General features: G+C 35.4%; 1 protein-coding gene across 1 annotated transcript in view; it reads right to left on the reverse strand.

The window, feature by feature from the left end:
* Positions 1 to 10,079: 10,079 nt before the first annotated feature.
* Positions 10,080 to 24,432, reverse strand: part of IL13RA1 (interleukin 13 receptor subunit alpha 1) — a 50,358-nt gene continuing 36,005 nt past the window's right edge. The window contains exon 11 of the mRNA XM_039842501.1: positions 10,080 to 12,706. Within this exon, the coding sequence (XP_039698435.1) occupies positions 12,614 to 12,706 (93 nt within the window). The 3' untranslated portion in view covers positions 10,080 to 12,613. The remainder of the gene's footprint in view (positions 12,707 to 24,432) is intronic.

A 24,432-nucleotide genomic window follows, 5' to 3' on the forward strand; every position in this document is an offset into this window, starting at 1 on the left:
GTCATCTGGTCCTGGACTTTTACTTTTTGGTAGGTTTTTGATGATTGTTTCAATTTCCATACTGCTGATGGGTCTATTTAGATGTTCCAGTTCTTCTTGATTTAGAGTAGGAAGGTTATATTTTTCTAAATACTGGTCTATTTCTTCTAGGTTATTAAACTTGGTGTTATATACTTTTTCATAGTATTCTTGTATGATCCTTTATTCCTTTGTATTTTTGTGGTGTCTGTCATAAATTCCCCTCTTTCGTTTCTGATTTTGTTTATTTGTGTCCTTTCTCCATTTTCTTTAGCGAGTCTAGCCAGGGCTTTGTCAATTTTATTAGCCTTTTCAAAGGACCAGCTCTTTGTTGCATTTATTTTTCCCATTTTTTGTTTGTTTGTTTTCAATTTCATTTACTTCTGCTCTAATTTTGATTATTTGTTTCCTTTTGCTGACTTCAGGCTTCATTTGTGCTTCCTTTTCTACTTTTTTAAGATGAAGCATTAGGTTGTTTATTTGGGCTCATTCTTGTTTTTGGAGACAGACCTGTAATGATATGAACTTTCCTCTTATGACTGCTTTTGCCATGTCTCAAAAGTTTTGTTATGTTGTCCTATCATTATCATTCGTTTCTAAGAATCTCTTGATCTCTCTTTTTATTTATTCTCTGACTCAGTTATTCTTCAGTAGTATGTTGTCTAATCTCCATGTATTTGTGATTCTTTCCACTTTCTTTTTACAGTTGATCTCTAGTTTCATAGCATTATGATCAGAGAATATGGCTGGTAATATTTTAACCCTCTTATATTTGTTGAGGCTATCTCTGTGTCCCAGTATGTAGTCAATTCTTGAGAATTTTCCGTGTGCACTAGAGAAGAATATATAAGCAGCTGTTTTGGGATAAAAGGCTTTGTAAATGTCAATTATGTCCCAGTTGGTCTAATGTGTCATTTAAGGATGTTATTTCTTTATCGATTTTCTGTTTGGATAATCTGTCTATATCCAACAGTGGGGTATTTAGGTCCCCTACTACGATAGAGTTTTGGTCTGTTTCTCCCTTTAGTTCTGTTAGTAATTGCTTTATATATTTCGGGACTCCCTGATTGGGAGCATAGATGTTAATAAGTATTATGTCTTCTTGGTGCATGATTCCCTTTGTCATTATGAAATGTCCCTCCTTATCTTTCTTCACTTTTTTGATTTTGGAGTCTATTCTGTCCGATATTAGCACCACTACTCCTGCTTTTCTCTGAACGTCATTTGCTCAAAATCTTATTTTCCATGTTTTCACTTTGTGTCTATATTTGTCTTTGAAACTGAGATGTGTCTCCTGGAGGCATCATATAGTTTGGTTTTGTATTTTGATCCAATATGAAACTCTGTGCCTTTTTATTGATGAGTTCAGTCCACTTACATTTAGGGTGATTATTGAAATATGAGGCCTTCTTTTGCTTTCTGGTAGCTCGATGTTTCCATTGCTTCCTTATCCTTGTGTTTCTGTTTTCTTTACTTCTGTTGGCTTTTGTGGGCTTTCTCTCTGGTTCTTCTTGTTTAATGTTATATACATTGATTCTGAATCTTTCGTGTGTGGTTACCTTGTGACTATGAAAAGGATATATATATAGTCGTCCATTTTCTTCTGCAAGTGCCTTATCTCCTTTCCCCTTTATGAATTTCGATCTTTGAATCCTCCCCTTTTCAGTCATTGTTATCTCATTTTGTCCCTATGTATGCTGAACATTCATTACTATCTTGCTATAGCAATTCTCTTATTATTTAAGCTTATAATTCACTGTTCTTAGTAAGGGTTGCACTCCTCTGATTCTCTTTTCCTGATAGTCACTTTACTCCTAATTATGGTTGGGTTTCTTTTTTTGTCATTTTGTTTCAGGTGAGCTGACCCCTTTCAGTATTTCCTGTAGTGCAGGCCTCATAGTGGAGAAGTCTCTTGATTTTTGTATGTTTGAAAAGGTGTTTAGTTCAATTTCATATCTAAAGGAATGCTTAGCTGGATACATTATTCTTGGCTGGTAGTTCTTTTCATTTAATAGTTTGAATATTTGATTCCACTTCTTTCTGGTTTGTAAGGTTTGTGCTGAGAAGTCCAATGATAATCTAATGGGTTTTCCTTTATAGGTTACCATCTTCTTTTCCCTGGCTGCCCCGAGAATCCTGCCATTGTCATTGATTTTTGATAACTTTAATACAATATGTCTTGGTGAAAGCCTTTTTAGGGTTGAGATAATTGGGTGTTCTGTTGACTTCTTGAATTCCAAATTCCGGCTCATCCCTTAGATTTGGGAAAATCTCTTCAACTATTTGTCTGAAAATGCTTTCTAATTCCTGCTCCTTTTCCTCCTCTTCGAGAATTCCCATTATTCTTATGTTTCCTCTCCTGACGGTATCAGCTAGTTCTTGAATTCTTTTTCATTATTTTTCATTCTTTGGTTTCTCTCTTCTTCCTTCTGATTTATTTCTAGATTTCCGTCTTCGATATCACTGATCCTTTCTTCCATTTTGTTTACTCTATTTTCCAAACTTGTTATTTCATTTTTCAGCTCTTTATCTCCAGAAGGTCTATTCAGTCCTTTTTGAGGGTTTCACTCTCCTTGCTAAAGAACTCATTCTGCTCATCTAGTTGTTTTTTTCAATTCCTGAAATTGTTGATATAATTCATTTCTCCTTGAGTTTTTTTTTTTTCAGAAGTATCATCCTGAATTCTCTGTCATTCAAGTTGCATATTTCTATGACTATAAGCTTATTTTCTGGAGATGTTCTCTTTCTTTCTAAGATGCCTTGTCACCTTGGCTGTTCATGGTGTTTAATGTACTATTTCTCTGCCTGGGCATTAATAAAGTGTGTTCTACTTCTTTTTTTTTCCCCAGAAAGAAGATTTATTATACAATGGTCCCTAGCCTGTTGCAAAGAAGGTGTTTTTCTTTTGGTTTCCAGTAGATGGTGTCTAATCCTCTTGGATCTCTGCTTTATATAGTCTTAATAATGTGCTTTTTTCCCTTATAGATGTTTAATCATGCTCACTACCTTCAGTCTCATTTCCTGTCAGTGTTAGCGACATTTTAGGTGCTCTGCGGTGATCAGTCTCAGAGTGTATGGGGCTGCCCTCAGTTGAGGGGTGAGGGTTGGGGACTGCGACTCAGCCTCAGTTTTGCAACCGCGCCAGTAAAAATCAACTCTTGTTTCTTTGCCTTCCCATCCCACTTCTCTGCTTTCTGCTCTGATGACTGGGCCCTGCCACTGGTTGCGTGGAACTCACAGCACTCTCAGGCAGTGCTGTTCAGGGAACTCAGCGCACCTTCTCCTCTCCCCTTCCCGCTACAAGAAGCTCCGGTGGCTGCAAGAGGCAGCTTCTTTATTTCTCCCAGTCCACCGCCTGAAACCCGGGGTTCTGACCTTGGTAGGTCTTGTGTGCAGCTCCCACACTCAGATGTGTTGGTGTGCAGTTTGGTTGTTTTTTGTTCAGTTTTAGATGTTCAGCTTATTTTTGTTTCAAGGGGAGAGATCTTGGGACGTCTCTTGCTCCGCCATGTTTAATCCAATTCCTCAATGTCCTTAATTTTTAGATGCATACTGAAGTATTTACAGATGAAATGATACAATCTCTGGGATTTGCTTCAAAATCATTCATTGTTTTGGGGGTAAGGAATGGGTAGAGGTATAAATGAAACAAGATTGTCTACAATGAGAACTTTTGAAGCTGGATGATGGGTATATGGTTGGTCATTCATTGTAATAGTCTCTCTACTTTTATGTTTAAACTTTTCCATAATAAAATGATTTCAAAACCTACCATTGAAGTGGTAGCATGGCTTGGGGGTGTCTCCTTGTAATGTGAATCTTATCCAGGAATAATAATCCACAAACATCTTAGCCTTCCTCAACCACATTACCAATGGTGAACTGATCAAACGTCTTATAAGGAGGCAGAGGCCAAAAGGAAGAGGCCAAATGAGGCAGGGAAAATCTGAGAAGAGAGTAAGTTCAGAAGGTCTTGGATCATGGACTCTTGCCAGAGTAGACAAGCCACTGCCAGCCACTGAAAGAGAGCATTTGGGGGTGGTAGAAGCTTGAGAGAGAATGCTAAAAGAAAGTAAGAGACTAAAAAGGAGAAGATATCTTGAGTATGCATGTTGGTGGGGACTGGTGGGAGGAAGTTTGAATGGCAGAGGTGTAAAACAAACTCACCCATTATGTAGAGTTATCCTTCTCTCCCTCCTAGTGACTTTGAAAACATTGTGGAGATAAGACATTTAGAATTAATTCTTAGTCAAATTTTCAAGTCAAACAATAACTCATAAATTATTTTCTGTTTTTGTCAATATTTTCAAATCTACGAGTCTTGGGTCAGCAGCTGTTTTTCTATATCTTCTTCCATTATTTTTTTAAAATAATTAAAAGTTATCATTTTATTGATTATGAATGTAAGACCTGAATGAGCCCCTGTAAACTTTTTCTTTTATTGGTGAAAAAACTGAAACTAAGAGTAAGAAATTGACTAGCCCAGCATTGTATGGGGCGGGCATAAGGTAGGCACTTAAGAAACCCCTGTTGAATCTAGGATTAATACATACTAGTATGACCCTATCAAGAAATTACAGCTGGGATCAGATCTGATTGGTAAGTGCCCATGTTATATAGTTTTAATAACACTCCTGGTTGGAAAAAGATTGAACAAATAAATAGCAAAAACAAAGTTAGATTGTTTCTGACTTAAGAACTTCTTCCTCTGTAATTCTAGTTCTGGTCTCCATGGAGCCTTACTTGCAGGCAGGGCAGCTCTCGGCTGTGAAGCACATGGCTAATCCAGGCCTCCTTTGGGGGCTGAGGTTTATCTATTGTCTGTTAGACTCTTCAGTGGCCCCAGGTACTGGTCAACCTTATTTGGGCCTGCATGGCAGAATGTACATTAATCTTCATATGTTAAAGGTTTGCACTGAACTCTCATCCTGAGAAAATGGTTAATTTGGACTCCAAACTACTTATTTTACTGTCAGGGAGCATTATTTTTCCAGTTTTTAATCTATTCCAAGGGTGAGGAGAGAGTAGATTTATGTTTGTTTATTTGCTTGTTTGTTTCCTGACAACTTAAAAAGTTTTTAAAAATAGGAAGAAAAATAAACTACTTTTGATTTTTGATTTGAAGCATTTTTAGAATCATAAATAAGAGTTGAGATTCAAATCCTAACATTCTAATATCGCTAACTAGATTTATACTAAAACAGCACAATTAGAAAATGTCATTCCATTATAAATTCAGTACAATGGTTAATGGATGGTATAGGAGAATATTGTAAAAGCTAGCTTTATTGCTGCCACCAAGATTGTCATTTTCACATAAGAAGAAAGAAGAAATTGGTGCCAGAATAACAGCATGTGCAATCACAGCTTCCATTTATTGAAGTTCACTTTACATGGTTTATTTCACTGATACCATGCAATAACCCTAAGAGGTAGGTCCTTTTATCACCATTTACAGATGAGAACTGAGACTCAGATTAAGTTAAGGAACCCTCCCAAAAAGTAGAACCCAAAGACGATTAAATGGAACATGAGAGAAAGAGATTAAAATCAGAGAATCAGTCCAGGATATCAAATATCCAACTAGAAGTTCGAGAGTTCTAGAATTAGAGCAAATAGAAAGAAAAATATTGCATAAGAAATAATACAAGGTAATGTCTCAAGAATGAAGGACAAGTTTTTAGACTGAAAAGGCTCACAAAAACTCAGCCAGTAAATGAAACAAAATGCACAAGAAGGAAAATCATTGTTAAATTTTAAAATACTAGAGGCCAAAAGAAAACCTTTAAAGTTTGCAGAGAAAGAAAAAGTTACATATGGAAAACTAGAAATCAATAGGAAATCAGAATTCTCAAAAGCAACACTAGGAACAAGAACATATTGGAATAATGTCTTCAAAATTCTTAAAGGAAATTGTTTATAATTATGAATTCTTTATCTAATGAAAATTTTAATCATTATGAAGATATATTCAGACACAGAGGGTTTTATTAAAATTATCTCCCATTCAATCTTTTTAAGTTAGTGTAGGGTGTGGTCCAGCAAAACTAGGTCATTAAAGCAAGAAAGAGAACAACCTGAGATCTAGCAAATAGAATCTATTCAGAAGAGTATCAAGGAGAATTCCCAGGATGACAGCTGGGTGGCAGATCCAGAGGGCAACCATTCCAGAATGGATCAGGAGGGCAGCAAACTCCATGAGCATTGTCTCCAAGATAAAGAAATGTAACTCATAGATTACCTAACATATCTGACCATACTGAGTGGAGTTTTATGGTTCTGTCAGAAAATTTGGGGCTAAACTCATGACAGGTACACAGAAAAAACAATCAAACTAAAAAAGGGACAATTTGGGAAAAACAAAATAAAAGAAATATAATTAATGGTACTCTACATAGATCAACTGTGAGCAATAATTACATGGTATAATGTAGCAGTCCACTACCTTTTTGGCACCAGGGCCCAGTGCTCCTATGAGAATCTAATGCCTGATGATCTGAGGTGGAGTTGAGGCAGTGATGCTATTGCTGGGGAGCAGCTGCAAATACAGATGAAGCTTTGCTTGCTTGCCTGCCACTCACCTCCTGCTGTGTGGCCCGGTTCCTAGCAGGCCACAGACCAGTACCTGTCTGCAGCCTGCGGGTTGGGGACCCCTGGTATAATGCAAATGTTGAATATTTTAACCAAAATTTTTTGTATTTGTGGAAGAGAATTGTGACTGCATGTGACATATGCATGTGTGTTGGATAAGAAAGCTAGTTCCTCATCTTCTATAAATGTAAATAAAAATAAAAAATATCATTAAGTATTAGGGTGTTATTGAGAAGAGTTATACACTAAAATAACAGCTAAACACATTAAAAGTAGTTTAAAACAATACAAATTTATTATCTCACTTTTTTTCTGTAGAAGTCCAGCACGATCCAAATTATATTTCTTTTCCCACTAATAAAAGTGCTTTTTTCAACTAGATTATTCATTTCTCACTCCTTCCTATTTCTTACCTATCAAGGATGTGGTGAGATCAAAATACTACTTTTTTTTTCTTAATAAAACCATACAAAAGTTTGCTTATTTGCTAAGATCTTAAATGTATACTATTGTGACAAGATTGAAAAAATGTTAAGATGTTGTTGAAGACTGTTAGTTTGTGCACGTATTATACTTTTATAGGTATTTTAAAAAATAGATTCTATCTTCCCAATCTGGCCAATAAAAATTCAATTAAAAAAAGGAAGAAGAAGTCCAGCACAGCATGACTGAATTTTCTGCTCGGATTCTGAAATCATGGGGTTGGCAAACTTGGAATTCTATCTGGAGGCACTGGGACTGATGCTTCCAGGGTCCTTCTGGTTGTTGGCAGGATCCCGTTCTTTCTAATACTTCCCACATGGCCTCTTTTATCCTCAAGCAAGCAATAGCACTTTGACGCCTTTCTGTACTTTGGATCTCTCCTCCTCTCCTTCCTCCAGTTAGAGAAATTTCTCTGCTTTTATGAGGTCAAGTAATTAGATGGGGCCAGTCCAGATAATCCAGGATAATCTCTCCATTTAAGGGTCTGTAATCTTAACCATATCTTAAAAGTCCTTTTTGCCATGTAAAATGACATTTTCACAGGTTCCAGGAATTAAGGTTTGGGCTTCTTTTCTGGGAGCAGGAATCAGGGCAAAGAGGGGTGTGGCAGGGTTCTTTTGTTTGTTTGTTTTTACAAGTTTCGTGGTACTCTTTGACTTTTTAAATTATGTTCATGTTTTTTTTTTGATTAACCAAAAACCACAAGGTTAAATTCAATAATCAAATTTGCAAGTATTGAAATCAAATGGACACCATTTTAGGTAATGTATCAAATGTAGTCATTATACAAGCAATCTATATTATACAAAATCCATTTTTATGTTTCTAGGCAAAACGACCTGCAAAACTTGTTAAGAAACATTTGTTAGGTACAACCTTGGCTGGGCCCTTGTGGAAACTCTAATTTGAATGGACCACAAGGTCATTCAATGTATTGATTTCTTTTATTAAAAGACCTAGTCTGGTTATTTTTGGCAGTTACTGCTAATAGCTAACTACTTCCTGTAGTAAGAGTAAGAGATGACTGTAAACATGTTTTCTCGATATGTAAAACAGAAGTCATCTTAGTTTTTGTTGGAAGTCAGAATAGAGCTAATCTAGTCCAATCTCTTCATTTTACAGATGAGAACACTGATGCCCAGAGAGAAGGGATCTTCCATGGTCCTCACTTCCAAATGAGCTCCATAACTTATGGTCACTGTTATGAGCCTTGGGCAGGATGAGAAATCGCTGAGTCTAACGTCTTCATTTTAGAGACGGCAAGGCAGATGCAAACAGGGAGAAATACCTGCCCAAAGTCCCTTGGAACTCATTAATTCTAACCTAGGTTTCTTTCCTCTGACCAAATAGCCTCCCCCAGACTAACTGCCTGATAACTAAGCTGAATCTTATTCATTTCTAAATTCTTAGTACCTAGCACATTGCCCAGCACATGGATGAATAAATGCACATACGAATATTAAAATACTATAAAAAGCTTACTTTGCAATTAAATGATTTAAATTCTCAAACAGTCTTCCAGTTAAAAGTAAATCAGCAATTTGGTAATACTGTGAAATGTTTCTACTTTAGGTAGTTGCCTCCTTAGGACAAATAAATACATCACTGGCTATATTACATAAGCTCTTAAGTCAGGCTGATTTACTTTCCAATTCCGTCTCAGTCATTTAGTAGCTATGTGATCTTGCACACATAAATCAATCATTTTGTCTGCTTCTTCCCCTATAAAATTAAGATAATAATGCAACCTATCTCATGGAACTCACATGAGAATTTAGTGAAATCATACATGTAACTTGGCACACAGTAGCTATTCAGTAACTATTAATTTTCTCTTTTTATGTAATGGTCTACCTAATAAATGTTGAAAACTAGCAGTGAATTGTTTACTTGTTGCTAACGGTAAACTAAAAGTGTGGCCATTAGGAAAGAGAGTTAAAGTCCAAAGAACCGTCAAGCAGAAATCACCGTGGGATTGATATAAAAAATAGCTAGCACATTCAAATGTCAGTAAACCTCCTTTGCTTAAATAAAAGCATGCCAAGATTTAGCCACAGTATTTACAAAAAAAAAAAAAAAAAAAGTTGCTTAATCTAATCATAAGGGTTTAAAAGAAAAGAGACTCTGGAAATCAGTGTGCTTAGATCATTCTGGCTCTTTTCCCTCTGAGATAAGGTGAGCGTGTTTGTTGCTACAGGAATGTGTTTTCCATAGATCTCAGATATACGACCTCAAGAGTCCTGTTAACTGATTTCTGCCATAATAATCAGTGCGTTGACCAAAAGTTTTCTTATTAAAAATAAAACAAACTATACTTACCTGGAGGTAGATTTCCAGAATCTTCTTAGATAATCCTAGATAGTTAACACAAGTAACCTAAGACCAGCATCCACTACCCCTAGGGTTTGGATGCTGTAAAGACTTAGAGTAATTAGCAAATGTGGTCTTGCTAAAGACCCACTCCTATAATTTAACACAAATGAGAAAAAACCCTCTGACATTCAAACCACTTTGCTGTCATTATAGAAAATATGAAACTATATCACTGTCTCTTAGGAGGACAGCTATTGAGAAATGATTTTCTTAGTCACAAATCACATTAGTCACAAATGTAATTAATGTGTAAGTAGGGGTACCCTTTTGTGTATACCATGACGGATTCCTTAAGTATATTGTACTCTATTCTAAGCTTAATATTAGAAAGGACTAGTTCTCCATTTACCTTAATTATCATAATTACAATTTATCATATACTTATGTCACTTTAGGTGGTGCTTGCAAAGGCTGTACTAATATTAAACTAAGTGCATGCCCATATGAGAAAACATAGCCATACCGAAAACAGCAGAGAAGCTTATGATAAATGACTGTAAGATAAAATAGCTGTCTTGGAATTTTTCACATTTATTCTTTTAACTCCAATTTTTTTCTGCCACCCACTCCTCACAACACTTTCCCCAAAATAAAACCAAAGGAAAACATTTGGGTGACATACAAAAAGACGATATTTATTTTATTCAACTTTCCTATAAGAAGTTAAACAAAATGAGCCCTAATTGAAGGCATTACCAAAAATGTTCTTAACATTGTTTCACAGATCCCTTTAGAGCCCAGAAGAAGAAAACAATATGAATGAAAGAATAAGAATGAGCATTCTTATAGCAGGGTCACTTAGGTATAAGGAGAAAAAAGTCTGTATAGATTAGACATAAAATAGTAAACGGACCTACTAGTTTCCTACAGGTGATGAAAATCCCACTAATGTATTAAAGACTCGGAGAGTTCCCAAGACCTGGGGATCGCTTTTCAGCAATTATAAAACAGCCATAGCTACTCCCATGACTTACTGCCTCACTTCCCCTTAACTATTTTACTGCTAAAAGAGGAGGATGGAAACAAATACAATTTCCCCACTCCCAGTCTGCATGACTGTCAGCATCAGTAGTTCCTTGGGTAATGAGATTATCAAAGCATCCCCCCCTCACACACACATACACACTCATTGCCATCTAAATAGGGTAATAGGAAAAATGGCCTTGGGTGAAGCATTCAGGTGTTTTGCTTCCCAGAATTATAAAACACCTGGCTAGGAAGTAACCTCATTCCTACAAATGAAAATTAAATTTTCTTTTTAGAGAACAGAACAAAGTGGAACATCCACTATACCTGTCTCAATCTGACCTCAAAAATAAAAGTGCGGGGAGGCAGCACCTTGATATCTATGTACCCCTGCTGTGAACCCCAATTTCCTCAGAAAAGTTGGGGCACAGTGCTCCCCTGCAGTGCGAGGAGGTTGCCACTTTTGCCCAAACCTGAGAAGAGCAGGGATCTCCCTTCCCCAAGAGCAGGAATTTCAGGGAGTATCATCTTATTAATACAAATGGGTAAATGTTTGGAGAACTGGTGATACAAATTTCTCAAGTTCCTACCAGTCGTCCAAGTCTATATCTGTAAGGAGAGAATCTTGGGGGTGGAGTGGTGGATCTTATTTTCATACTTCTTTAAATTTGGAGGAAGTAAGAGTAGGGGAAATACATATGTTGTGAGGATGGGTGAGAATGGAACCCAAACATATGCAAAAAACACATACAAACATTGGAGCCCTGGATACTGGCTATCAATATAAGACACAAAACCTACTAATAACTATTTGTGGCAGTAGGGAGAAAGAGGAAAAGATATAACTATTCTTTATATCAAGCAAATAGCAAAGTTCTAAGTGAAGATAATACCTCCTTTCTGTTTAGAAAATATGTAGAGAAATAGTAAGTGCTGAAAATATTCAAATAAAAGCAAACTCACAAAAAAAGTTGCAAAATATACAAGAATTCATCACTGTTTCTTAGTCTACTCACACTTTACCTGAGCTGCAACTCACTCCCTGCTCCCCTAGATATTCTGAGCAGATTTATATTCTAATATATAATGAAAGGTGAAAGACTACAGTGAGGGAGAATGTAAAATGGGATATTAGTGTGGGAATTGGGGAGTTGAAAGGTCTGAAGAATGACTTGTGGAGAAAAATAAAGTGGTAAGAACTGAGGAGTCCCAATCAGAATTGTCAACCATTTGAGAGAGTCGGTGCCTCACACCTGGGTGCCTAGTACAATCTGGATACATAGTAAATACTTGATTTGAGTAACAGAAGTAAAGAAAAAACAATGTATCATTAGAGACTGCATGGTTCAAAGTCTAATACCCAATAAGTCATTCTGTCTTTGTTGCCTTCGAAGGCCTAGAAATCTAACTATGGGTGGTGAACACACATTGAAATGTATATATGGCATACTGTTGAATTGTACACTTGAAACTTATTGGATTTTATTGATCAATGTCACCTCCTCAATTTTTATTAAAAAAAAGAGAAGACAAAAAAAAAAAAATGCCTGCAATGGCTTTGAAAGGTCTTGGCAAAAAGAAGCTGCCTCTTTTTCTGTAGTTATCATCATGGCCACCACTGATGTCTGGGCCTTTCGAAGCAGAGGAAAATGCTGCTGAAGAGATGATGATTCAGACTCTTAAGTTTTAACAGCCACAAACATTACTTAGTGGGATTCCAAACAACAGATTTTGTCAATTTTGTTTGCTAGATGTTCTCTGTGACTCAAGTTTGGCATTAGCATTTACACCCAAAATGAGTTCCCCCACAAATAAAATTTGTTGGTATTATATGACACAAAGAATACAAAGCAGACACAGATCACTCAGGAAGTTGTCACAACTCTTAAGATTAAACTCTACTGTGATCATCACCTTTTGCTTTGTCCCCTAGTTTGAAGCCTTCGTAAAAGATATCTGCTTTTATAATTCAGTGAGAATGACTCCACTCTCTTCTCCAGAGTGCCATTAGTTTTGTTTTTTTGGTGCATGACTCAACATAAAGACCTGTGATTCTTATGAGCTGCCTGTTTTTAAATGGTCCAGTAGTTTCAGTTTCCATTTAATAAATTCCCAGTTAACAAATGGAGAATGGGATCAATCTTCACAAGGTCACATTGAAGGTTCAAATAAATTATCCCCATCACTGAGAGGCTCTCTTCAGGTTTTCTATCAGCACTACAGAGTCAGTTTCTTCTTTGGTTTGCTTCTCATAGATGTCATATTTCTTCCAGTGCTAGAAGAAAGAAAAATACAAGTATACAATTATTTTTCTAAATAATATTCTTTCCCCGAGTTCTCACAGCCAATGCTTATTTTTAGGTTTGCATGCATTGAACCATAAGTGTATGTTTCCTGTTATTTTTTTCTTTTTTTGAACTAAGGATTCTCATATATTTGAATACTTAATGATATAAAACAATCAGGAATTAACTCTAAAGAGGAAAAAAGCATGGGATTGTTATGTGACATTTAATGGCTATCTTAAGAGATAAACACATTGTGACATCTCCAAAATTGAAAAGTCTTTTGAAGAATAAACGGTGGCATACTTTTCTTACTTTGACTATTTTTACCTTTATTTTCTTACTACTCAAATTTGACCATTGCTCCAGAGATATAAGAGGTTCAAAAAGTCAACCAGCATCTAGGTAAATGACAATATAAAATATCCCAAAAGTGCAGCTAAAACTTTTGAAAGACCCTATATTAACAGCTTCATGTAACACCATTTACTAGAACAGGGAATTATGCATAAGTTCATCTCGAATTCAATTTAAGTGTACCTCTTCTGGTGAAAGCCAATATTCTGGTCCTTGCTTTCTTTACTTATAAAAAAGGAAAACGGTAAAACCTGAGCTCAGTCCCCTCATTTGTAAAATGAAGTTATTAGAAGAAACCAGGGGTTGGCAAACTATGACCTAAGGGCAAAATCCAGGAGGCTGCTTGTTTTTGTAAATAAAGTTTCATTGAAACACAGCCACATCCACTTGTTTCTGTATTGTCTATGGCTGCTTCCATACTACAACAGCAGAGTTGAGTTGAGTTGTGACAAAGACCAAGTGGCTTGCTAAGCCAAAAATACTTATAGTTGGCCCTCTGTATGTGCAAGTTTCACATCCATGGATTCAATCAACCACAGATCAAAAACAGTATTTTTGATCTGAGATTGGGACTCCGCAGATGCAGAGGGCCAACTGTATGCATTGTTTTATGCCACGTTATATAAGGGACTTGAGTATCCCTGGATTTTGATATCTGCAGAGGTCACTGGAACCAATGTCCCATGGATACAGAAGTATCCGGCCCTTTACAGAAAAACTTTGTCAACGCCTGCACTAGATTATTCTAAGCTCCTTTTCAGCTGATGGTTTGTGGTTCTATAAGCCTAGGAAAGGAAATGGAAAGGAAAAAAAAAAAACAGAAACAAGAGCAACAATGGCTACTCAGCTGTCTCAGGTTGAGCAACTGGAGATGGACTGAGCAAGTCAGGAGCAACCAGGCTTAGAAAGCCTATGGAAGGATGAGTTGGGAAACACTGCTTAAAACATTCAAATTACTCTAAATAAATTACTTAACCCTGATACTCCTAATAGAATGCTAAAATAATAAATACTGACAATTCCAAGTGCTGACAAGGATCCAGGGTAACTGGATCTCTCATATATTGCTGATGAAAATGTAAAATAGTACAGCCACTATGGAAAACTGTCTCATGGTTTCTTATAAAACAAAACATACACCTACTGCATGACCCAGAAATCCCACTCCCATGTATTTACCCAGGAGAAATATGTACACACAAAGACCTCTACATGAATATTTTTTTAATATTTATACTTTTTTTTAAAATTAGAGTTGACATTCGATATTATTTTATATTAGTTTCAGGTATACAGCATAGTTGTTAGACATTTCTATAATTTACAGTGATCTCCCTGTTAGTCTAGTGCCCACCTAGCACTATACATAGTTATTACAGTATTATTGACTACATTCCCTATGCTGTACTTCTCTGCATGAATGTTTTAGCAGCTTTATTTATAAAATCCAAAAACTGGAGACAATCTTGATGTCCCTGAATAAGTCAATGGTTAAATAAACCATGACACAGCCCTATCATGGAATACTACTCAGTAATAAAAATAAAATAAAATAAAAAAAAGAACTATTTGTACATGCAACAACATGGATGTCTCTTAAATGCATTATTCCAAGAAAAAAGGAAGACTCAAAAACTCTGTGTACTGTATGATTCTATTTACATAACATCCTGGAAAAGGCAAAACTTTATGGAGAGAAAACATATTAGTGATTGCAAGAGTATAGGGTCAGGGGGTGGGGGACTGACTGTAAAGGAGCACAAGGGAGCTAACTGAAATGTTCTATATCTTGATTAGAGTGGTGGCTATAAAATTGCATACATTTGCTAAAACTCTTCTAACTATACACTTAAAAACAATCTGAAAAAATTATATAATCTTGAAATAATGGCTTATGCAATACATGTCACTAAGACAACTGGCTAAGTATTTGAAAAATAAAGTTAAACCCTACCTCACAGCCTACATGGATAAATTCCACTCATAAAAAATAAAAAAAAAATATTTGACTGCATAAAAAAGAAAAAACCTTTTGTACATCATTAATCACCTTAAATATAATACAAAAGCAAACACAGATGACAAGCCAAAGGATTAATATCTGATATATAAAAAGAGCTTTATAAATCACTAAGATAGAGATGACTATCGCAGGGAAAAAAATTGACAATGAACACAAATTGCACAGAATTAATTCAAGCCAATGAACATAGGAAACAATATATAAGTTGATATGTAAAAATAAAACATGTCCTTTCCTCATCTATCAAATTGGTGAGAATTTTAAAAATTAGATACATTCAGACAAAAGCATGCCAAAGCAACAATTCAGACATACTGCTGGTAGGTATATAAATTGGTAGCATCTAGTTGTAGTCTATGCTTCTTGTGAAAAGTTTAAGTATGTGTATTCTAGTGTTCCCATTTCCTTAATATGAAGGAATCAGACCCTACATATGTAACTAGAGTGTTTAACAGCATACGTTGTATATTTTTATACACCAGTAAAATAGGTCTACTTCATTTTCTTTACCCACTGCATAAAATTTCATTGCATGAATGTACTATAACTTATTTAACTAGCATCCTTAATATAATAGGACATATATTTTATGGATGATGATTTGTCAGTATCAATAAAAGTGTTTAAAATGCATATAATCACTTTTGATCCAGCAATCTTATTTGTAACAATTTATCCCAAGAAAGTAATAAAATATATATGCTAATATTAGCTATGAAATGATGACTATAATAATGAAATTTAGAATTTATCTAAATGTCCAATAATAGGGACTTGGTTAAGAACACTATGACATATATACACAATGGAATACTATTTAGCCATTAAAAAGTATATTATATGACCAGGGTCAGCCAACTTTTTCTGTAAATTGCCAGATAATAAATATTTTCAGCTTTGAGGGCCATATAGTATCTGTCCCAATAACTCTGCTGCTGGCATGAAAATAGCCACAGATAATATATAAATAAATAAATGTGACTGTGTTCTAACAAAATTTTATTTATAGACACTGAAATTTGAATTTCATATAATTTTCACATGCTATGACATAGTATTCTTTAGGTTTTTTCAACTATTTAAAAATATGAACACCATTCTTAGTTTGCAGGCTCTACACAAACAAGCAGCGAGCAGGATTTAGACTGTGGTCTGTTATTTACAGAGAACTCCTGGGAGGAAGATTCTGGTTGGCAGCACAGTTTTTTAATCTCCCCAAATGCAACCATAAAAACCACAAGTAGAAAAGATAAGTAGGAAAGCAAAAACAAACTCCATGGACATGATCTACAACAAAACAAAGTGAAAATGATTCTTCCATTAACCCTGAAATATGAGTGGATGGGGACAAATTAGAGATAGCTACAAGAGCAAAATGGTATCAGCTATGGAAAAGTCTGCAGTGAGAATCAGCATGGCATCTAATAGATCTGAGGAGTGTAAAATAACTCATTCAAACCTCAGCAAGCTCATTTATGAACAACTGAGACCGGCAGGGGTGAGTGACTGAGTTCCCTTAAGGAGTCTATGGTATAGCTGTGATCACCTGGGCCCCATGAATTCTCAAAACCATCCAAAGCTTCCTTCCAGAGTGAAGTCCCACTCTGAGGAGAAACTGGTTGAAATAGATTCCACATTGGCCAGGAAAGGGACAAAAGAAACAAAATAGAAAATCCAGATAAAAGTAGAGGAAGCAGAAAGGAATTAACTGTAATTTTGAACAATTCTCAAAAACAACAGAAGATGGAACTTTACAGCCAAGAAGTTAGGGGGAAAAAAAAATCTACCCTAAAACAAGCCTAAACCTTCATGGAAACTAATTTCATGTAGAAAGAAGCAACGGAATATCCTTACAGAATTAAAACATGCCAAAAAGATATGTCCACCAAAAATAATAAAAATTAAAATCTAATATTATAAAACTTTATGAAATATATTAAGAAAAAGTTATATGATATAAAATGTATATGATATGGAAAATATGAAAATTCAGAGTATGACTAACTCAGAAATGACATGATAAAACTCAGGAAAGAATTACCAGTAAAAGAAAATAATCATTTCAGAAATGAAAACAAAGCTAAATGGAACACAGGAGCAAATAAACACAATAGATAATACCTTAAGAGAAATAGAAGATAAAGGGATGACTTTTTTAATAAAAAAGAAATAAAGGTAGATGAAGATTATTTAAAATTATTCAAGAGGATTTGACAAATACTGAAGACAGGCAAGAAAATATGGGAACAGGTACATTTCTCCATCAGGAAGGACACTGGTATTAAGGGAAAATATAACTACCAGGCCTTCCGGTGCTTTGAAGAAACCTCAGACACTTCTGGCCAAGTGTCTGCGATTTCATATTGTTGGAGCAGTCATTGTAACTCTGGGGGTTGCAGCATTCTATAAGTTTGCTGTGGCTGAACCAAGGAAGAAGGCATATGCAGATTTCTACAGAAATTATGATTCCATGAAAGATTTTGAGGAGATGAGGAAGTATCTTTCAGAGGCAAAGTGATTTTGGAATGCAAAGAATTTCTTTGAGTTGACTTCCATGGAAGTTTGTTATTGACCTGTGTTCTTGAACTATGAAACATGACTATTTGGACTAAGTAATAGTTTCTCTTGATAAATAAACAATTTAAAAAAAAAGAAAAGGGAACAGAATAACTAAAATCTATCAGTGAAGAAATTTTTACAGAAATTTAAAAAAAGATCTGAAATTACATACTGAAAGGGCATACCATATACCTTGGGAAATCAACCCAGAATGACTAACTATAGCAAGACAAATTCTAATAAAATTACTGGACTTTGACAAAAAAAATATTTTGACAACCAGGCAAAAGACACCAAATGTTTTAATGCAGATCGAAAGTTATTTTATCAGCAGACTTCAACAACATTTTATGCCAGAAGAAAATGGATGACATATTTAAGATACCCAACACAAGAACGTGTGAGCCTTGGATTTCATATCTAGCTAAAATGATTTTCAATTATTAATGTATCAAACTCCATCAACGTATAAATAATTTAGGAAATATTGATCCCATGAATCCTTCTTGAGAAAACTTTTAGAGCTTCAAACAACCAAATGACTGGAGAGACATAAAGGCCAGTAGTGAGCATCAAATACATACCCACACAGAATTAAGCCTAAACGAGGGCTATAAGGGAGACAATATAGTATATAATGGCCTTATGCATTGACAATGTACTGGACAATTTTAAAAAAAGGGGAGAAAATGGAGAACAAATGGAAAAATCGCTCTTTTGAATAATCATTAAACATTATAATTTGTCAGAAGTTCAGAAATTCCTTTAGTTTCATCTATTTCTTTCCTATCTGTTAAATTCAAATAAAATAAAAGAATATTATTTAAAACATATTATGTACTATGATTGCTTAAAAGTGTGGAGAGGCAAATCAGGATGTCTGGTTTCAGATCCCAATTCTGATACTCGTTCATTAAGTTTGGATTCTAACTCTGTTATGTACCAGCAGTACAATCTTGAGCAAGTCACACATAATCCCTCTAGTGCCTCATCTTCTTCATCTGTATAATGAAGATAATACTTCTTGCAGGATGGGGACAAATCGACGAGGGAAGTGCTTAGAAAAGTGTCTGATAATAGTAAAAGTTCGGTCAGTATGAACTATTATTACTGTTGTTATTGTTATTATTCCATTTACCAGTAAAAATATTTCCATTTCTCTATGTTGTTCACGTAACATTAAATATGGTTATTTCTGGGTGATAGGATTAAGATTGATTTTTTTCTCTTTTGATTATTTCTAATTTCTCTACAACAAATATATATTGCTTTTAAAACACTTTAATTTTAAAAAATGTACCCTGAGCCACTTTCATTGGTTTCTGTCATGAGACCCAATGCTTGGCTGTGTTGGACAGGAAAAAAGCAATCTGTTTTAATGAAGTGAACACTGTAGCAAAAATGGCTTCTAAGAATACATTCAATTTTTCAATTGCCTTTTTTCATTTCTGAAACTTGGATTGCTCTCATTTTTACCCATCATCAGCATCATGGCCTTTTCCCAAGCACTGCTTCTATGACTATGGCCATGTAAGGTAAAAGGAACAAATGGAAAGGCTCTAACCTATTCTTCAATTTTGTGAATTATATGTTAGCCTAATTTTAAAATTACTTGTAGAAAATAAATAAATCCACAAAATTACCAGTCCATAATTCAACTCTTACACTGCCAATTTTTTAAACAAGATAATCAACAACAGAATAATGGTCAAAGATGAAAAACATCATAGATGAAGAAACTCAGTGTTCAGGAGGCTAACGCAACTGACTTTTATTTGTTAGCCATCTAATCCTGGAAAAATAGCGTGCTATACAGGCTGTTATATTTTAAAGAAATAAACAAATTTCAGGTATAATGGAACATCAAGTCTCAATTTAAGAGTACTTTCAAGATTTGCTTATTTCCCACAGTGAATATTCCATAGAAGTGAAGTGGGTTCCATGCACCTAAACACCACACAAAACATTGGCCTTTTGTATACAAGTCAATCAATTACATACCCGTCTTCTTCAGATCAATATTCACAACAGAAAGTTGTACAATATGAATTGTAGATCCCTATGCCTTAAAATCATTGCAGCTTCAAAAAGAACTATTTGAATGTGGTGTGGCAGGGACTAACTTGGTGCCATTTGAGGTGGCTAATAATCCAACTCCTCACTTTAAAAACTGATAATTAAGGGGAAAGAATTAAACATGTATCCTGCCTTCCTAGCAGAAACTGAATTTCAGAACAACCGACGAACCTAGTTTTTTTTTTTAAATTTTTTTTATTAGTTTCAGGTATACAGTACATTGGTTAGACATTTATATAGTTTACGTAGCGTTCCCCCCAATTACTCTATCACCCATCTGGCTCTAGACACAGCCATTACTATTCTATTGACTATATTCCCTATGCTGTTCTTTGCATTCCTGTGACTATTCTGTAACTACTAAATCATACTTCTTCATCTCTTCACCTTTTTCTTACAGCCTCCCAACCCCCTTTCCTCTGGCAGTCACCAGATTGTCCTCTGTATCTGTGAGTCTGTTCTCATTTAGTTTCAAAGAACCTAGTCTTTGGCTGGAAGAAGTACTGTATCAAAAAAAAAAGCCATCTTATAAATGCAGATTAAATGATAGATAAGAAAAATCATCATTTTACATCCTTTAATGAAATTAGTGATCCGAGCAAGGATACCAACTGGCATAAAAAGCATTAGCTGAAGAGTTGATGGTGTGCTAACATAATCCCACACAGATTATCTGAAGGTGACAAGTGGGGAAATAAGTATAGATGGCAGGAGGGAATATACTGTTATCGCTTTAAATACAGTGGTCAATCTTAGCCTTACTAACAGCAAAACAACCAGATATTATCTGTTTCTTGACAATTGGGGTAGTTAGAAAAAATTTAAATATGAACTGAGTATTAGATGATATTAAAAAATGAATAATTTTTAAACTGTCATATGCTATTTTCACCATATAGGAAAGCGTTCTTAGTTTCTAAATAGATATATTTTGGTAAAAAAAAAAATTCAGCAGTATTTGGAAGTCGACTCCAAGTTAAACAGCTGCTTTCCAATCAGGAATGCAAAATTGGCACAGTACTGAAAATATAATTGGTTTCCAAGAAGCAGGGGAAGAATAGATAATTTTTTATGGATGAAAAAGAAATGCAGATGTAAAGGAGGAGCAATTCCCTGTGTGCACCCCCTACACACACTATGGCCAGTAGCCCAATTAGTCACAGAGAAAAGGCAAACAGCAAAGTAACAGGAAGAAATGCTGTTGGCCAAAATGTTACTACAGCAATGAACAAAACATTGTCAAAACACTAGAAATCTTAAGGAAAACTATACAGAAGATTTTTTTTTCTGGCCACACCTAAATGAGGTTTTTTAAGGACCACTACTGATGGTGTAATGTGAAAGAAGAAAGTGTTTAGAATGGGCAAGGATTATTTCTTTGGCTTGTGAGTCAGTAACTTGAGCTAAAATGGCTTCTAGTTCAGGTTCTGCAATTATCTCTCTATGTACTAGCCCTTCAGAAATTTTTCTGTGGCCCCCAATGTCTCTATCTCTCAAGTGAGTATGACTAGAATCTAGAGTTCTGAAAATTTATAAAAGTAAAGAAATATAATTAATCATGTAAACCTCCCCCTCATTAGATGACCTCTAAGGCCATGGTCATTCTATAATTCAATTCTAGAAGTAAAAGATTAGTTTTTCTGCTGCATACACAGTTCAATTTGGGAGGATTACTGCCATGTAGAAAAAGAGAATTGTTCATTTGGTTAAAAAGGAAACATGAAAATTTGTTCTATTACCCTTTCCCCTGTCTGGGATTTTTATTATACTTTTAGTTTGAAACACTGATTTTATTTAATGGTCTGCAACCATCACAAACAAAAACATTGTATGCTTTTAGTAGTGCATTTTGTCAGTGTATCCGCCTCACTAAATTATAGAATTATCTGACTCATTGGGACAATGTATTATCCTCTAGACAGCAAATTGAAAAAAAAGCAATTTTCCCATCTCTGAGAAAGATAATTGATCTGATTGTGCTGCCAATGTTACCATCATTCACTCTATTACCCAGGCTTGAAACCTTGAAATTATTTTTTACTCTCTCTACCTTTCATTACCCACACAGGGTCACCAAGTCTAATAATGAGTTTCCTTTAATAATGTCTCTTGTATCAATTTACTCTGCTACCACCCAAGTTCAAGTCCCTGTTATCTCTCAGACCTAGATGACGACAATGTTCTCTTTCTCCTTAATAACTTGTATGGGTTTCTTTTTATCATAAAAGTAATACATGCCCATTTTAGGCAATTTGGAAATTGCAGAAAGGTAGAGAGAGAATGTCAATTATCCATAATCCTTCTACCCAGAGATGACCATTTTGATCCATTTACTGCCACTCATTGTTCTATGTATATATTCATTCATTTTTTTACAAAATTAGGATTGTCACATACTACGCATTTATGACATGTTTCTTACTTTCACATCATAAATATTTTACTGTGACATTAAATGCTTTGAAAACCTTTTTTAAACTAATTTTTGATTGTTGATGTTTAATTGTTTTCTAATTTTTCATGTTAGAAATAAATGCTGCATTGACCATCCTTGTGCTATTATTGTTTCTTTAAAATAGATTCCTAAAATAATAATTACAAGATCAAAGATTCTTGTTACATTTTATCAAGCTGCTCTCCAACCAGAATTATATACCATTTTACACCCCCCTCACACACACCGGCAATGCATGAAAAGTGCCAGTTCCCCACCCACTTACTAACACTGGATACTATCATATGTATATTAGTGAGTCCAAAGATGTTTTCACAGATATCAGGCATTTGTACCATGGTACTTTGTCTGGTCTCCATTCTGCTAACAGGGGTAGCAAACTCAAATGCTTTTCGGGGGTTTGGCATGTTAGGTCAACATGTGAAATCACAGTGGGAATTGGGAATGTTAGGATCTGAGATAAAATGAAGTGTCTGTGCCCTACTTATGATTTGAAATAAAAAATTTTAAATAAACCACATTGTCCAAACAAAACATCTGTGGAACAAATGCAGGACCAGGTTCCCAGTTTGCTATCATGCCAGTGCTTCCCCTCTCTAATCCGTTCCCTTCGGACTATTGTCAGAATGATATCCCTAATACCTTCTCATATAAGGCCAGCCATAATGTGACCTCACATCTTTTTCTCAGAACACCCATACCCCAACCTTCTACTGCTATCACAAAGAAGAACACTTTGAAGAGAGTGAGGTTCTTGTGAACAAGCATTCTACCTTATAAGAGGTAATGCAGCATAGTGGAAAGAGGGAATTCTGGGATCAGACAGTGCTGGGTCAAAACCCACCTAGTAGCTCTGTGATCTCAATAAAGTTACTTAACCTCAGTGAGGCTCCATTCCCTCATCTGTAAAATGGTACTAACAGCACCTATACCACATAGTGGTTACTAAGATTTGATAAGGGAATATAAGCAAAGCACTTCGTACACTGCCTGGCACAGAGTAGACTTTCAATTGCTCTTTAGCGTTGTTGTTTAAGTACTTTCACAATTCCCAACCTCCAGGATTTATCATAGTAGCTGGTAAAGTGAAGAAAGAAGACAGGGTTAACCCTAAGACAAATATCCATAACAGTGATTTTCAAAAAGTCTGGTCCACAGACTATCTTGCCAGGATAGGAACCGTCTGTGGGCCCCTGTGAAATATGCAGACTCCTGGGCCCCAGGCCAGACCTGCTAAATCAGAATTTCTGGAGCTAAGGTCCAGTATTCTATATTTTTACAAGTATTCCAGTTGATTGTGATTCAACTAAAGTTATAGTATACTATATCCTTCTCAGGTAGCCGACTTCTTCCTAGTTGTACCCTAACCCGCAGAATCTGACAGAGATACCCACTGTCTCTAACCATGACTTGGTGAAAAAGTGATCCAGATGAATTGTCCTTGGCTAGTATGTCAGTTTTTCTACCTTCCTTCCCTAGCCATATCATCACTGCCACTGTGAACCACTCATTATTACAAGAATTGTTTGGAGCCTAAAGATGAATGGACAGTATTATCAATAGTAATACTAATCACTAACACTTACTAAGCACTATACAATGTGTCAGGCACGCTAAGCAGTTTTTATGTATTAAATGAATATAATCCGCATAACAATACTATGAGACAGGTGTTATCATTACATGCAGTTTACAAATGGAGAAACTGAGGCACAAAGAGGTTGAGGAAGTTACCTAAGGTCAAACAGATGGTAAATGACACAGCAGAGATTTGAATCCAGACAATCCGACTTCAGAGCCCAGGCTCTGAATATTATCTACATAGTAGATAATATTATCATATTATCTACTATGCTGAACTACTTCCATAAATTAACTGTCCTATACCTATTATTACTCATTTAAGATATATATAATAATATTGATATTTATTTCATTTAATGTCTTTATCATTCTATTTGGGTGAATGTATTTATCAGAGAAACTTCAAACTCCTTTGTTCCCATAAAGTCTTAGGTTTCCTAGCCACAAATTCTAGCATGAGAGTCTGCAGCAAAATAAATGTAACGGGTTTGCTTTGCTTCCATGAATTCGGAGGTCAGCTTTCCAGGCAATAGCATGAACAAAATCTATTTCAATAGTTTAGACTATCTTTATATTTCCCCAAATTAAGTTGCAAAAATTAGCCAAGAGTCAGAAGCCCTGACTATTAGGCTAGTTTCATAACAGAGGCTCCGTCCCCCTCA

The sequence above is a fragment of the Pteropus medius genome, unplaced genomic scaffold (assembly GCF_902729225.1).
Source record: "Pteropus medius unplaced genomic scaffold, Ma_sr-lr_union100, whole genome shotgun sequence".
NCBI lineage: Eukaryota > Metazoa > Chordata > Mammalia > Chiroptera > Pteropodidae > Pteropus > Pteropus medius.